Source organism: Squalius cephalus (genome assembly GCF_949319135.1).
Source record: "Squalius cephalus genome assembly, chromosome: 18".
Lineage (NCBI taxonomy): Eukaryota > Metazoa > Chordata > Actinopteri > Cypriniformes > Leuciscidae > Squalius > Squalius cephalus.
This window is the reverse complement of record NC_137139.1, coordinates 26,487,589-26,502,503: the sequence shown is the minus strand read 5'-3', so window position 1 is coordinate 26,502,503 and position 14,915 is coordinate 26,487,589. Positions and strand designations below refer to the sequence as shown.

General features: G+C 37.6%; 1 protein-coding gene across 2 annotated transcripts; it reads left to right on the top strand.

The window, feature by feature from the left end:
- Positions 1-880: 880 nt before the first annotated feature.
- On the top strand, positions 881-14,904 carry pou6f1 (POU class 6 homeobox 1). 2 transcript variants are annotated; one of them, XM_079849063.1, is made up of 12 exons: positions 1,109-1,247; positions 2,812-2,942; positions 3,281-3,325; positions 7,099-7,282; positions 8,323-8,438; positions 8,772-8,997; positions 9,255-9,469; positions 11,004-11,132; positions 11,256-11,492; positions 12,112-12,247; positions 12,474-12,642; positions 13,034-14,904. In XM_079849063.1, exons 2-12 carry the CDS (start codon positions 2,889-2,891, stop codon positions 13,377-13,379), a joined length of 1,857 nt encoding a protein of 618 aa, XP_079705189.1. In that variant the 5' UTR covers positions 1,109-1,247; positions 2,812-2,888; the 3' UTR covers positions 13,380-14,904. The 2 variants fall into 2 exon arrangements, with proteins under 2 accessions (XP_079705190.1, XP_079705189.1); XM_079849064.1 differs by lacking the exon at positions 3,281-3,325 and having other exon boundaries at positions 881-1,247.
- The last annotated feature ends 11 nt before the right edge of the window (positions 14,905-14,915 follow it).

Sequence of the window (14,915 nt, the reverse complement as noted above, 5' to 3'; positions counted from 1 at the left end):
CTCTAATAGTTGGGGCCTGAATTGGATGTGAACCTAATTACAGATTCGTCTGTATTCAGCAATCCCTGTTCCCCTTTGAGCTCCATGGCAATATGCTGCTAATGCATGCAAATGGAAGTGTTTGCCAGCTGGCTTGGCAACAGAGGAAAGACACAGAGTGTGTGCAGAGACACGGTGTGTCTTTAAGCTTGTTCATTACAGAAAATAAATACAAATAAAATAAAAAGGAATGTGCCTAAATCAGTAAAGAATCAGTATGCATTTGATTTTTTGGGATAAAAAAGAAAAGAAAAGCCCATTAAAGTGCAACGTTTCAACTTGAATGTATCTAGTGGTTTGCATAAAGCTTTCTCACAGATTCATGCAATAGATGCACTTGCTTGCAATTCCCTGAAATCTTCTTGGGTTGTAGCCAAACTCTTTTTCTTTAGCATTCTATTTCTTTATTCACTTGTGTTGTATTCCTCATTTGAAAGTCACTTTGGACAAAAGCATCTGCTAAAGGAATACATTTTTTGTAAGTACGGAGAAACCACAGAGCAAGCTTGAGTAATTGTTTTGTTCTGTTAATTTATTTAGCATGAAATCATGATTTCCTTTAAAGCATTAAAAAAGCTAAAAACTGCACAGAGAATGACATGGATATTAATATAAGCATGATGAAGTGATTATTATTGTCATTATTATTATCATAAACAATGGTAATTAATAATATTAAATTGATGCAGTTATTATTAGCAATAATATTATTAGTAGTAGTAATTTTACCATTAGAGCATAACCTCACAATATAGCAATATTATAATTTTGAATCGTGCAGTGAACTGCAGTAACACGGTGTACTGTCCCTTTAAGACGGCCATCACTCCAGTTCTGTCGAGCCAGCGCCATTTTTTCAATGCAATGCAAGACTCGGCCTGCATAAATTATGTTCATGACGTAGTGCAAAAGAGCAAATTTGTGTTAATTTTTAGGCACTTTTCTGCAGATAAGGGGTTACCTTGGCTATTAAGGTGCACTTGCTTCACCGGCACGACAGTTAACGCAAAGACGTCATTAAATATTTAGTTAAAAAGAGGACCAGCGTTTTCCCGAGCCTCCTTATCAATGCAAATAGCTCTTTTGTGTGCATTCGTAGCGCGCGTCGGAAGCTGTGAGATGAATTTTTAATTATGCATATTTAAAAGAAACTGTGGCAAAGCTTGCCGAAGGAGGAGAAATAAAGGAAATATCCCACCTTTCAGCGGGTAAGTCGTGAATATGACCACAGCTTGCATGTATTTTCGCACAACGCTATACCAACTCGCGGATTCGAAATGAGTTTTTGGTTAATATGCAATGGTCTTAATTAGCATAATTTATATATTTATGATAAAGAGAAAGGAAATACATCAAATGCCGTCCCGAGTCATGGCATATTGGCATGTGAGGAGTGTGATCAGATCAGTAGATGAAGTGTGTGTCCCATAGGGAGAGTTTTATTATTGCATTGTGAATGTGTTAGGAAGGCTGCACTAGTAGCTCACACAGGGCCTGCTTGATGTGTAAATGCGCAATACTTACATAATGCTCTATTGTTTTTAGGATAATTACATGCGTAATTATAATGCAAGACATCTTACAATGCACTTGCACAGTGATGGCATTGGAACATGCTCAGTCTTTTTCTGTTCACTGAAATAATGTAACATTTTTCAAAAAACTGTTACATTTTACTATGAGGTTCCTGGGTTCTAAAATCTTAAGTTGACAACCTTGAGAGCGCGCGTCATAGACGTGACGTTACTCACTTGACCACGTCATGAGTATCTGGTCAATGCCTTACAAAGTTTTACCATGGTAATCGTAGTTCCCGCCAAAATAGTTGCTATACTTATTGTGATTACTTTAACAATCATAATATGTAATGTAATTGAAACAATTAAGTGACATTTTGATGGCTAATCCACTTATTAGTAGCCTAACAACTATAGAAGCTATGGTTTTAAGGCTGAAACCAAAGTGATTTATTTTGTAAGGGTGTGCTGATGGTCACCATCATATTTTAAACTTAGAATATAAATAACCTATGTATTCATATATTGCAATAACCTAGTAGTTTTGAGACACCTAAAAATAAACAGGCCCATTGTAATGTTGTATAGAATAGAATTTTATTTATATATTATTTTAGAATAGTATTATATCATATAAATGGGACACTTTATTGTAAAATATTTGTCAATTTAGTTGCACAGCACCATCAGAAACTTCAACATTTTTCTTCCATATTGTGATTGAAGTATTTCTGATTGAATATTTGTCAGATTTAGTTGTATTAAGTCACATATTTTGTACCTCTGTAACTGTAAATGTTCTTTATTTATAATGTAAAGTATTTCTGATTGAAATGTGATATTTGTCAGATTTATCTGTACTGAGTCACATTTTTGTTCTTTTATAACGTAATATTCAAAATCATGTTTTTTCTTCCATAATGTGAAGTATTTCTGATTGAAATTGGGTGTTCAGTGACCAAAAACATTTAGGACAGGACTTGATTTTTATCCAGAAATTCCCTGAATCGTAAAAAATTGGTCTCTGACAGGTGGTTGTAGGGGAGGTTTTGATCGAAAGGAAATTTGTTTTCAGTGACAGAGCAAGTTATTACATTTTGGATTAACGTGATGAATCATTCGCAATAAGACCAGGAATGTGTATTAAGAAGGTAAATGGGGTCATAACAATTGTTATGCCATGGTGACTTTAATCTTTGCTAGTCTGCATCTAGTGCTGTCAAGCATCCTTAGTGACTAGTATTTTTTGTCTCAGGTGCGACTGCGGAGCTGGTAACATCCCCTTCAACCACTATGCAGAATCATTGATCTCCTCAGAGCTTAGACGTCATCATGGAAACTGAGGATCTCCCTGCAAACAATGCGCCTCTCACTGTCAATGAACAGGTATTCTTGAGTCAAGTCATAAATCTCATACGTTTCTCCCATGTTTCTTACATGAAGTGTTACCAAAACACAGATGTACCTTAACATTTCATCACATGTCCAGCCTTAAGCCCCATGCGTGTGAGTGTTCAGTCTATGTTCACAGCGCAAGCAATTCTCTTCTGGTGGCGGGGCATTTGCAGAAAGCATTGCTTATGCTAGTTTTTGGGTAGATGCTCTTGCTTGTTTGCTGTACTCATGTCACTGTTGTCCTTGTTGGGTTGGTTGTTTGTCCTAATTGTGCTTGGCATCTCTGTTCTCTAGCCATTCACTGTCTGACCGCAAAAGTGTTTTCTCAGCTTTTAGGTTCCTGCACTTTGAAATTCCCAGCACAAGACGACCAGGTACGCACCCTCTCCTGCCTCTGTACTGCTCTCTGCGTGGCATTGTCCTGAGCTGAGCTTCCCTCTCTGCCCCAGCCCTGCATTTGCTCCTGTGATGTTTCTCTGATCTCGACTGAAACATGATCGTGAAATGTTCTTAAAATGCTTGATCAAACTTTCAAAACAATTAAGCTGAGCAAAAGCTTACAAAAGCTTTAATTTCTTCATGCTATTTTATGTTATAATACACTACCGTTTAAAAGTTTGGAGTCGGTAAGTTTTCCAGAGAAGTCTCTTAAAGGAGAACTCCGGTCAACACGCGGTGAATCTGACTGCAGTAGATGTGAAAGATATGGATAAAAATGATAAAATTTCAGCCAGCGCAAATACCTGTATTTACATCCTGTTTTCGGCTGAAGTCCACAGTAGTCGATTGTCGAGTTCACGCGCATAGGTTTAGTACGTACGATCATGCGCCCGAACTCGACAATCGACTACTGTGGACTTCAGACGAAAACAGGATGTAAATACAGGTATGTGCGCTGGCTGAAATTTTATCATTTTTATTCATATCTTGCACATCTACTGCAGTCAGATTCACCCGTGTTCACTCTGAAGGAATCACTCACATGACCTGTGCACTTGTAATGACACATCAAGGATGTTAAGAGGCTAAAAGCAGGTTTAAAACTTGCCCCATTGAAGTCAACAGGGTGCAAATTTTAAAAAGAGGATAACACGGTGTAGGCAACACCGATTTTTGTCGTTGTTCTCTGTATTGACAGCACTCCAAATTTACAAAAAAATTAGCTCAATGTTAAAATTGACCGGAGTTCTCCTTTAAGGCTCTGATGCACCAAGCCGTCAGCCGGCCGTCCCAGTTTTGTCTCTACTTGGACATCGTCGCCGCACCATCAGTGTGAGGGAGAACTCTGATTGACTGTTCAGTTTAGTGAACGAGTGCATGAGAATAAAAGCGAAAGAGATGAAAGCGAGCAAAGAAGTCAAGACGCCACAGAGAGAATTCTGTTATAATTTTACGTCGTCTTACCTCAGCATTCCAATGTGCAGAACAACATCAGCCACCTGGAATGAAGAAAATGATTAGCATGATTGATATTCAAAATGTTTACAGTTTGTATATCTGCAGTCCTAGTTTCGGTTTCCCTTTTTGAATGACGAATATAGACTATTGATGCCTGCATATATAAACAGTTATTTCCTTAAACGAAGGCACAGAACGCATGTGCTAGTTGACAGTCGCCTTTAGTCTTTGTGGTGTGTTCAAGCGCAGATTTTTGGCTGAGACGCAGCTGACGCGAGGCAACACAGTCAGTTCAGTTTTTTAAATTTCCTTCAAACAAACAAACAAAAAATGTACTGCCTCCAAACTTTTGAACAGTAGTGTATAAGTCAAAGACAGCAGAATTCACTTGGATTTCAAAGGCTCATGTTGACATTAGAGTTGACGTGTTTCATGGGCACCTTTTAACATATTAAAACATCCTCTGCTGCTTTCTTTCCTAATTAGCTATTTTTTTTTTCAAGCTATTGAGCCTCTTGTTCAGCTGTTAAATGCATATGAAGTAGGGATGGGCGATATGGCACAAAATGACATGTTTTACATGCCTTTATTCAATAAATGAACCCAATAATGACATTTAATCATGTATGCACTAATATAACACTGCATTTTAAAGAAAAGTAATAGTTACATGTATTTTTTAGCAAAATATTTTAATATATGAAAAATGTTAGGCCATGTACGTTTTTGAGTAATGCTGCAAACAAATCTTACATCAAATCTTCGATTCATTGAAATGGACAATTTGAACTGAATCACAATCATTAATTAAAACATCTCTCTCCTATCTTTCACACTCTCAAATGGTTTCAAAAATGTTTAAATTTAAAAAAAACCTCTGAACTTTTTTCATGTTGTCTAGGACTAATAGTGATACCTAGTGGCATGAACTAAATGTTTTCACTTACCAATTGCAAATTGCTCCATTAAAGGGTTATTTCATCCAAAAATTAAAATTCTGTCAGTATTTCCTCACTCTCATTGTCGTTTCAAACCTGTAAGACTTTCATTCATCTTCCGAACACAAATGAAGATCTTTTTAATGAAATTTGAGAGCTTTCTGTCTCTCTATTAACAGCCTACGCAACTACCACTTTCAAGCCACAGGTAGTAAAGTAATCCATGTGACTTTAGTAATTTACCACTTTATTTACAAAATATTAATCTCATTCATACTACAACATCTGCTCTTGTGTCAACACAACACGCATGCATTGTGGTGCTCTAGTAGTGAATGTGCATTGGAGATTAATATTTTGTAAATAAAGTGGTAAATGATATTTTTTTGTACAAACAAAGGACTCATGTTGCTTCATAAAATTGAGGTTAAACCACTGTCACATAGATTACTTTAATGATGTCTTTACTGTCTTTTTGGGGCTTGAAAGTGGTACTTGCGTCAGCTGTATATGGAGGGACAGAAAGCTCTCAGATTTCATTAAAAAGAAGATGAACGAAAGTCTTACTTGTTTGGAACGACATGAGGGTGAGTAATTAATGACAGAATTTTCATTATTGGGTGAACTATCCCTTTAACAATCAGCCATAATTTGTTTATTCCTTGAGCGATAGTGTCCAGTAACAGGAGGGTTTAAAGGGATAGTTCACCCAAAAGTGAAAATGAATTGATCTTCTTTCAGACGAATACAATCAGAGTTATATAAAAAAAAAGTCCTGGCTCTTTAGACTTTAGAAATCCATGTGTTCGTTTGGCCGGAAGCTAGTTATTTTACTTTATAAAGTTTTAAATATGGATTGTTTTCTTACACGAATGCATCGCTTCACTTCAGAAGGTCTTTATTAACCCCCACCAGAGCTGTGTGGAGCACTTTTATGATGGATAGATGCACTTTTATGGACTTCAAAACAGAAACGGCCATTAACTGCCATTATAAAGTTTGGAAGAGCCAAGACATTTTTTAATATAACTCCGATTGTATTCGTCTGAAAGAAGAATGTCATATACACCTAGGATGACTTGAGGGTGAGTAAATCATGGGCTTATTTTCATTTTTGGGTGAACTGTCCCTTTAGTGCACAGGTGTCAAACTCAGTTCCTGGAGGGCCACAGCCCTACAGAGTTTTGTTCCAACCCTGCTTCAACACACACACACCTGCAGTTTTCAAATAAGCCTGAAGGACTTGATTAGCTGATCAGGTGTGTTTAATTAGGGTTGAAGCTAAACTCTGCAGGGCTGTGGCCCTCCAGGAACTGAGTTTGACACCCCTGCTTTAGTGAATGAATAGTATTCTACTGGTCATGTGATCTCAACATGGAATGGATCATCCTATAGGGGCAACAATGTCTGATAAAACGGCTTTTATTATGCTACTGGTCTTAAGTGAGTTTATGGGATTTTAAATGTATTATTATAAATTAGTGCTTTGCAAAAGTATTTCATTTCTTTATTTAAAAAAATAAATGGAGGAAAAGTGCACCTTAATGACCAAATAATAAAATAAAAATGAAAAAAGCACAATAAAACCATTGCAAATATTCAATATATCGCCCAGCTCTAGTTTAAACAGTCTCATGCTCTTTTGCTCAGCAAATCTTATCAGTATTTTAATAAAATGTCTGTGAGATCAGCATACACGCACAGGTGTAAACTCATCCATAACAGACCATGGTGCATTTTCATCTTGTCACCACTGCCCCCATTACCCCGGAAAGGAGAGCATTTATAACCTGTTAAACCCCTTCCACCAGGTCATTGTCATGTCAGGTCAGGAGACCATCCGTGTGTTGGAGGTGGAGGTGGATACAGCCTTGTCTTCTTCAGGGGCTGATGGGAAGTTGGAGTCAGGGGGCGAGGAGGGTGCTGGTCAGACCCTGGATGCAGCCGAGGAGGGTCCGTTGGACAGTCCAGTTACCACAAGCACAACTACAGCTGGTGAGGCTGATCAAATTGACTGATATAGATATATATATATATATATATACACTAGTTTGGTGTCACAGCAACCCAGTATTCAAAGCCACCACCATCAAAGAAGCATATAGGGCCAGATTTACTTAACAGGGCAAATTAGCGTGAGAGTGTAATTCCAAAAAAGCGCAGATGGGAGTGGAAAGTTCTGCGCGTGATCTACTGCCGGATAATTTCTATAATGACCAACGCAATCTATGAGAGCAGCACAAATTTGGCCCTGCTCACACTTATTAACATGCTTTCTGGTGGATCGGATCACAAGTGGATGTGATGATGCTAAATACTGGTGTAAACGGGGTCTAAAATGTTTTGAGCTTGTCCACTTTTGACAACTTCCAGAGGTAGCCGAAAACGCATTGTAACGGATTGCTTATTTGGAGCTTAGATCAAAAGATCTAAAAAAAAAAAGTCCATACATTTACCCGGCCATAGACCCTCCCCTTGAAAAAATCAGGACAAAGTGATTGAAAGAGACGGATTAAAACACCAGGTGTAAACGGGTACGCGTCTCCCTCGTCTACTTGTGATCCGATCGACCAAAACGCATCTTAATACCAGGTGTAAACAGAGCCTTAGTGTCTGGTTTAAGACATGCTTTTTGGGTGGTAAATAATGGTGCAAATACCAGTAACCTGACTTGTGCAAACCTTAGTAAATCACCTTGCATGATTTATTTAAATACTCTCCTCCCATAAATATTGCTTCTGAAAGGCAAACTCCTACAAATGCAGATACAGTAAGGTCAGCCACAAAAATAATCCTCTCCACGCCTTTTCAATGCAAATTTTTCAGTGGGTGTCTTTAATAATTCCTGGCAGTTGTTTTTTAGTGCCAAAAATGGTTTGTGCTGGCGCAAGCTGTTAGTAAATCTGGCCTTAAGAGTCATAATAGTAATAGATGCATGGTTTGAAAAAGACACCACCATTCATTATGTTTCCTATGCATTGAAAAATCATTCTAAAATAAAAGATTTCAGCAAGTCTGACTCTGTTTGCATGTAGTGTCTGTGGAGGTCTCAGCACCTGCAGTCCAGACCGTGGTCTCCACAGCCCCCATCAGTTTGTCTCAGGCCCAGCCGCAGACCAGCATACCCATCACTGTCCAGGCCTGCCCACAGGTGAACTCCATTTTCCTTTTTAAAAAGAGGATATTTTTGCCTTTTAAAACACCGGGGGCCACTTTCAGTGTCAGTTTTGCTCCAAGCCCTTGATCATTTCTGATGGATGTTCATATCATGAGAGTTCCAAGTGATCTGAGGCAAGGCAATAATTCCAATTTTCTTTTAAGTTGTTTTTAGATAAGTTTTTCCATCTGATATAATTTTTTTCCCCCAGATTTATTTCAATAAACACTCCTGATTTTTAATAGTTTTTAAAAGCACAAATGTCTATATGTCAACACATTTGAAAATCCTGAGAATAATTAAATCTTTTTGCCATTACCCTGCCAGGTCCTGACTCAGGATGGCTTGGCCTCTCTGATGACGGGCATGTTTGCCCAGCAGGGTTCCCTGGGTCAGCCCCTGCTCATTCCTTTAAGTATGGCGGGGTCTGTGGGTGGTCAGGGTGGTCTGGCAGTGCTCACCCTACCCACCGCCACTGTCGCCACCATCCCTGGTCTCACGGCAGTCAGCCCTGCCGGAGGACTGCTGAAGCTGCCGTTTGCTGGACTGCAAGGTATGGTGCTGCTCACACATATTTTGCATACTCATCAGGTGCAAAGCATCTTAGATAAAGTGCATATTTTACATTCTGTTGGCATGAGATTCAGTTTAAAATGCATGAAATTGTTTTTTTATGAAATGGTGTTTTTGTCCAGAAGTCAACAGTTCAGAATAATGACAATTTTAATGGTACAAGGTGTTTTACTGGGCAAACAAACTCTTCTTTTTAAATTGTTTTGTTTGTTACAACAGCCTGTTTTCTTTTTCCAGCTGCTACTATGTTGAACTCTGTCCAGACGCAGCTGCAGTCACCTGCGCAGGCGGTCCTGCAGCCCCAGGTGTCTGCTCTGCAGTCCATGCAAGCGGCCCTGCAGCCAACGCAGACCACGCCAGCCACCACCGCATCTGTTGTGCAGAAGGTGTCAGAGCCTAGTGTCTCCGTCGCAACACTTCAGACCGCAGGCCTGTCCATCAACCCTGCTATTGTGAGTAGGGAAATCATCGATTATGAATAGAAACAGGTTTTTCGTTTAGTTGTATGATATCTCGTGTAAAATTGGATTTTTAAGATGTTTGAAGTAAGGATGCATAATACTTTGGGACAATATGGGCGATTGAACGATTTTACAGATTTTTATTTATTGGATACTTAGTGGCTAGTATTGGATATTTAAAAGGTAATTTGTGATTAGTATATGTATTAGTAAAATGTTATTTGTGTAGAAACATTACAACGTCTGTAAACGGGACGTTAACATCTCTAAAGGGAACGGACATAAAAGTTTCGATGGCATTTTCTTTTCCTCTTACCTCTGTATAATGCCCGTTTATAAGCACAATGCTGATTTGTGTTTACCGGTAACCAAGGAAACTGCACTGTTCCATAAGCGCCACCTACTGTCAGAGAGTGAATTTGCATTTTTATTCAGTCTGCTGTTTTTGTTTTGTGCAGGTGTGTCTTAAGTTGCATAATTTCACAAATCTAAAGTCTGACCATTCAGTTTTTGCTGAAATCTTGAAATTATACAATCTAATTAAAACCAAAAACAACTGCTAATGCTTCATGTGCGTAACATCTTTGTTTGGATCATGATTAAATTCAGTGGTTGCCTTTAATTTCAAATGGCAACAGATATTTTTGTTTAAGGCCAGTTTGCCTGTTATAGAGCAAATAAACAAATAATTTGCCAATGAAAAAGTGCATCACTGGTGCTTTCTCATCAACAATTCAACTAGTTTTCCATATTTCATACTGTTTTGTAGTCTTAAGCATCACAACATTGGTTTAACATTGATAGAAAGTTTTAGACGTTTTTTTGGTCAAATGTAAAGATCTTGTATTCCAGGGCTTGATTACTTGGGCTTGAAGGCTTGATTACTGAAACTGATAATATTTTGAATAGAGACTGGAGACTGACTTTATATTTTATGGACCTTAATAATAATAAGGTAACATTTAACAACAAGGTTCCATTAGTTAACGTTAGTTAATGCCTTAACAAATAAAGTATTTATTAATCTTTGTTCATGTTTATTAATAAAAATTCAACAGTTCTTTGTTTGTTCATGTTAGCTCAGATGCAACTTTTGATTTTAATAAGGTATTACTAAATGTTGAAATTAACATTTAAGCATTCTTAATTGTTAGTTCATGTTAACTAATGTTAATCAATGGATATTTTTCAATCAATATTAATCAATATTATTTTATTTTTTATTTATTTAAAGATTGTATATAATAATAACAATATTGTTGTTGTTATTTATGGTATTATTTTATAGAATGCATGTAGTAATAATACAAATAATAATTATGTAAATATTTCATAAATTAAAAGCAAACTAGATGGAATGTTTTTGTAAAAAAAATGAAATCTTAAACCTTTGCTCACTCAAAACATTCTTCTTTTGCTTCTTTACAAGTACTGGTAGTTCCTTTCTGGAAACTCATCTATCCTTCAATATTTCGTAATGAATTTTTATATAAATCTAATCAGGAGTTGTTTTGTTTTTTTCCAGATTAGCGCAGCTTCTCTGGGAGCTCAGCCTCAGTTCATCAGCTCTCTTACAACAACTCCCATCTTCACCAGCGCCATGTCTAATGTGGCAGGACTCACAAGTCAACTCATTACCAACGCACAGGGCCAGGTTAGGGCTACATTTAAATGCTCAGTTATTCATTTAACAGACACATTTTTCCCAAAGGCAAGCCTTCTTACCCAATGAACATTTTTACATACCAGTCTCCGTAGTTTCATACCTGTGTTTTAGGTGATTGGAACACTTCCTCTGCTGGTCAACCCTGCATCGCTGGCTGGAGCTGCGGCAGCGTCTGCGTTACCCGCTCAAGGCCTGCAGGTCCAGACCATGTCCCCACAGCTGATTTTGAACTCCCAGGGCCAGATCATTGCTACGATAGGGAACGGTCCAACAGCGGTTGCCCCGTCTGCAGCCTCCGTCCTCCCCAAATCCACTGTGCCCCTGACACTCACCAAAACCACCACGCAGGTACTATAGTGCCAGCTACTATGGCTTTTCATTGGTCTATAAATGATAATAAAGATTTGGTGTAGTCTGTGTGTCATTTTTGTACTTTCTAAGCATTAGTATATCTTTTCTTCTTTTTTTTTTTTATTGGATGAGTAAGAAACCACTCAGAATACCCTAGCGATTCCCTAGCATGCCAAGGCTCATTGGAAAACGTGCCTCTACCTACATATTTGGAAAACATACTTTATATATAGGTTTTTATATATAGGTTTAGTGCAGGTGGTACGTTGTTTTCATATGCAATAGAGCAAACTGTAAACGCTTTTAGTGCCAGTCAATGGACATTTCACTTCGAAAGTGTCACAAAACAAGCAAGAAGCAACGTAATATCTTTTTGCAGAAATTTCACCTCAGGCACTCTTTTCCAATGAGCAGAATGCCCTAGCATCCATTTAGCAATGCCTTGGCAGCCATCCAGTGCACCCTACCAATAGCAATGAACTCAGAATACCTTAGAAATTACCCTGCAATGCCCTGGCAAAATCAGGGGGTGAGTTTTGCACATTTGCTCTAGATCATGTGAAATATTTGTAAAATGATTGTCATATTTGTTGATTGGCTGTAATTTATTCTCTAGGGTCCTATTGGAAAAGTGGCCCCATCTAAAGTGATCATTGCTCCCCAGCCACAAGTGGTTAAATCAGTCACATCCCTCACCTCTACCGGTGCCATCGCCTGTGGAGACATGCCTACCGTGGGGCAGCTTGTCAGCAGTAGGTTCATATTTTACTGGTAGTATATCTTTACCGTTTATGTTTGCAATATTGCATTTACAACCTTCTTCAGTCACATAATTGAATAGGAGCAATTCCTTAAGGTTGTTTAGATCAGATTTCAGTTTTGAAAAATGATGTTTCAGTGACTCATGGGTAGATTACTCATGTTGTTTATGATCTGGACAGCATCCAGAAGTCCTAATTCAATTTTTGTTTTCGTTAGAGCCACAGTCTGCTGTGAATGAAGAAGAGGCCATTAATCTGGAGGAGATTCGGGAGTTTGCCAAGAATTTTAAGATTCGACGGCTCTCTCTGGGGTTGACACAGACTCAAGTTGGCCAAGCTCTCACTGCTACAGAGGGTCCCGCCTACAGTCAGTCAGCCATCTGCAGGTTATTCTCTTTCATATCTTCTCTTTGTTTCTTTCTTTCTTTACGTGTCTCAGAGGTCGGCACAGAAATGATTGAACCACTCCTGATCTGTTTGTTGTGTAAATAGTGCCATAACAAAACAGTGACATACAGGGTTCTTCTTTACACTTTATACAAAATATAATACAATTTTATACATGTTGCTGTAAACTTTAAGCTATGTAATTGTATGTTTCCTGAGACAAATAATAGGTATTTCGTTATATACATTTATTTTGTATTGTTTATATAAGTTTCATTTATATAAATTACTTTTTACATTCTATATAAAATCTGTAATCAAATATAAGTGCCAGAAAGATTCCCATTTCACTCCAGTATCTTGTGTTGACACGTTGCCTCTTGTTTGAAGATTTGAGAAGCTTGACATCACTCCTAAAAGTGCCCAGAAGCTGAAGCCTGTGCTGGAGCGCTGGCTGGCAGAGGCTGAGCTCTGGAATCAGAAGGGTCAGCAGAACTTGATGGAGTTTGTGGGCGGAGAACCCTCCAAGAAGCGCAAACGGAGAACGAGCTTCACGCCGCAGGCCATTGAGGTCCTCAACACTTACTTTGAGAAAAACTCCCTTCCGACTGGCCAAGAGATTACAGAGATAGCAAAGGAGCTGAATTACGACCGAGAGGTGGTTCGGGTCTGGTTTTGTAACCGTCGACAGACTCTTAAAAATACAAGCAAGATCAACGTGTTTCAGGCCCAGTAGGACAATGACATGCAACAGAAGAACTTTGTGGACGTTGATGTATTGGTGCTAGTTGCAAAACGACTAAAATAACTGATTTGCTGTTGTGATGAAGCCAGCGGCACTCAAATTGTGTGCGGTCTTAGAATAGTATCAAACATACTCTTTCTGTTGTTTTTTGTTTCCTTTATGCTGCATGCAGAGTGACCTTTTGCCATGCCATCACACTTTTCAATGCTAAATGGCTTTTGAACTATTTAAAATACGGACAAAGCTACGAAATCCTGTTTTTGCTGTTTTTATAGATGAAAATAAGCACTTCATTAATATATGAAATATGCGCTCATTTAGGTTTTTTTTTTTTTTTTTTTTTTTTTTTTTGTTGTTGTTGCAGAAACTAACAATATTCTTGACCGTTAAAATTGCTTTTCGCTGTAGCAATCGCAGCAATGGCTTCTGACTACATATAGTACATTTAAGAGGCTATTTAATAATTTGACTGATATTTTATTTTTATTCAAGTGTTCATCTAGTTTTGCTGTAAGCTGTGTGATTGTACAATGCCTGAGACAGATAATTGTTTTTTGGTTATCTTAAACCTTCCAAAAAATCCATCTAAGAGGGTGTATTCAGGTCTTTATTTCAGTTTCCATGAGTACAGTGATTACCCTGTCTTTGTGCTTAAATACTGTAGATGTGGTTCAGTCAAGTGGACAATCATAGTTCTCTGAATCAGAAAGCATGCCCTGCTTTTATGTGGCTAAATCCAATTTTTCCATTTCAGCTATCATCGTAATTTCATATGCCAGAGAATTGTATGATTTCAACTGTTTTAAATAGAAAACTAACTGTATCAAAGATTACAATGACTGACTTAACTAGAACATGTCGTCTGGATTTTACTGTTACTGTTTTTGTCATAACCAGAAGGCAAATCTTAATATTAGGAGGTGATATTGAAGCCAAACTTTCATCTATACCTATATGAGGCACTTAAGAAACAACTGAAATGCTGAAGTTTTTTTTTTATTGTTGATTGATGAGTCATTAAAAAAAAGTTACAAGATATTACTATCACAAATGCAATTCATCATTAATGAATTTGGATTGTGCACTCATTTGTACTCCCATATTCACAGGTGATATGAATATTTTCCCATTTAGTAAAACAGCCCAGACAGAAGTGTGTTGTAACATGTTTCACATGTTTGTTCTAAGCATAAAGCTATATTGTTCTTATGGACCTTCAATATTTATCTAATGGATTCTTATCTTGATTGGTACAATACCATACATTTACATTTTAATGTTGTGAAGAAGGAATGGTATTAGATAATGTTTTAACAAATGCTATAAACATAGACTTAAACATGTAAAAAGGCAGCATCTGTTCAGCATTTTAATCTGCGCAGAACTTATCGTTTTTAAAATGATGCCTAAATGCATTTACAGATTATAAACAATGGTATGGTACTCCATTAACTATATTTATTTTGTATCAATTGTAATGTTTGGTATTAACTTGTTATTTGAATAAATTAACGCTAAACAGATTTG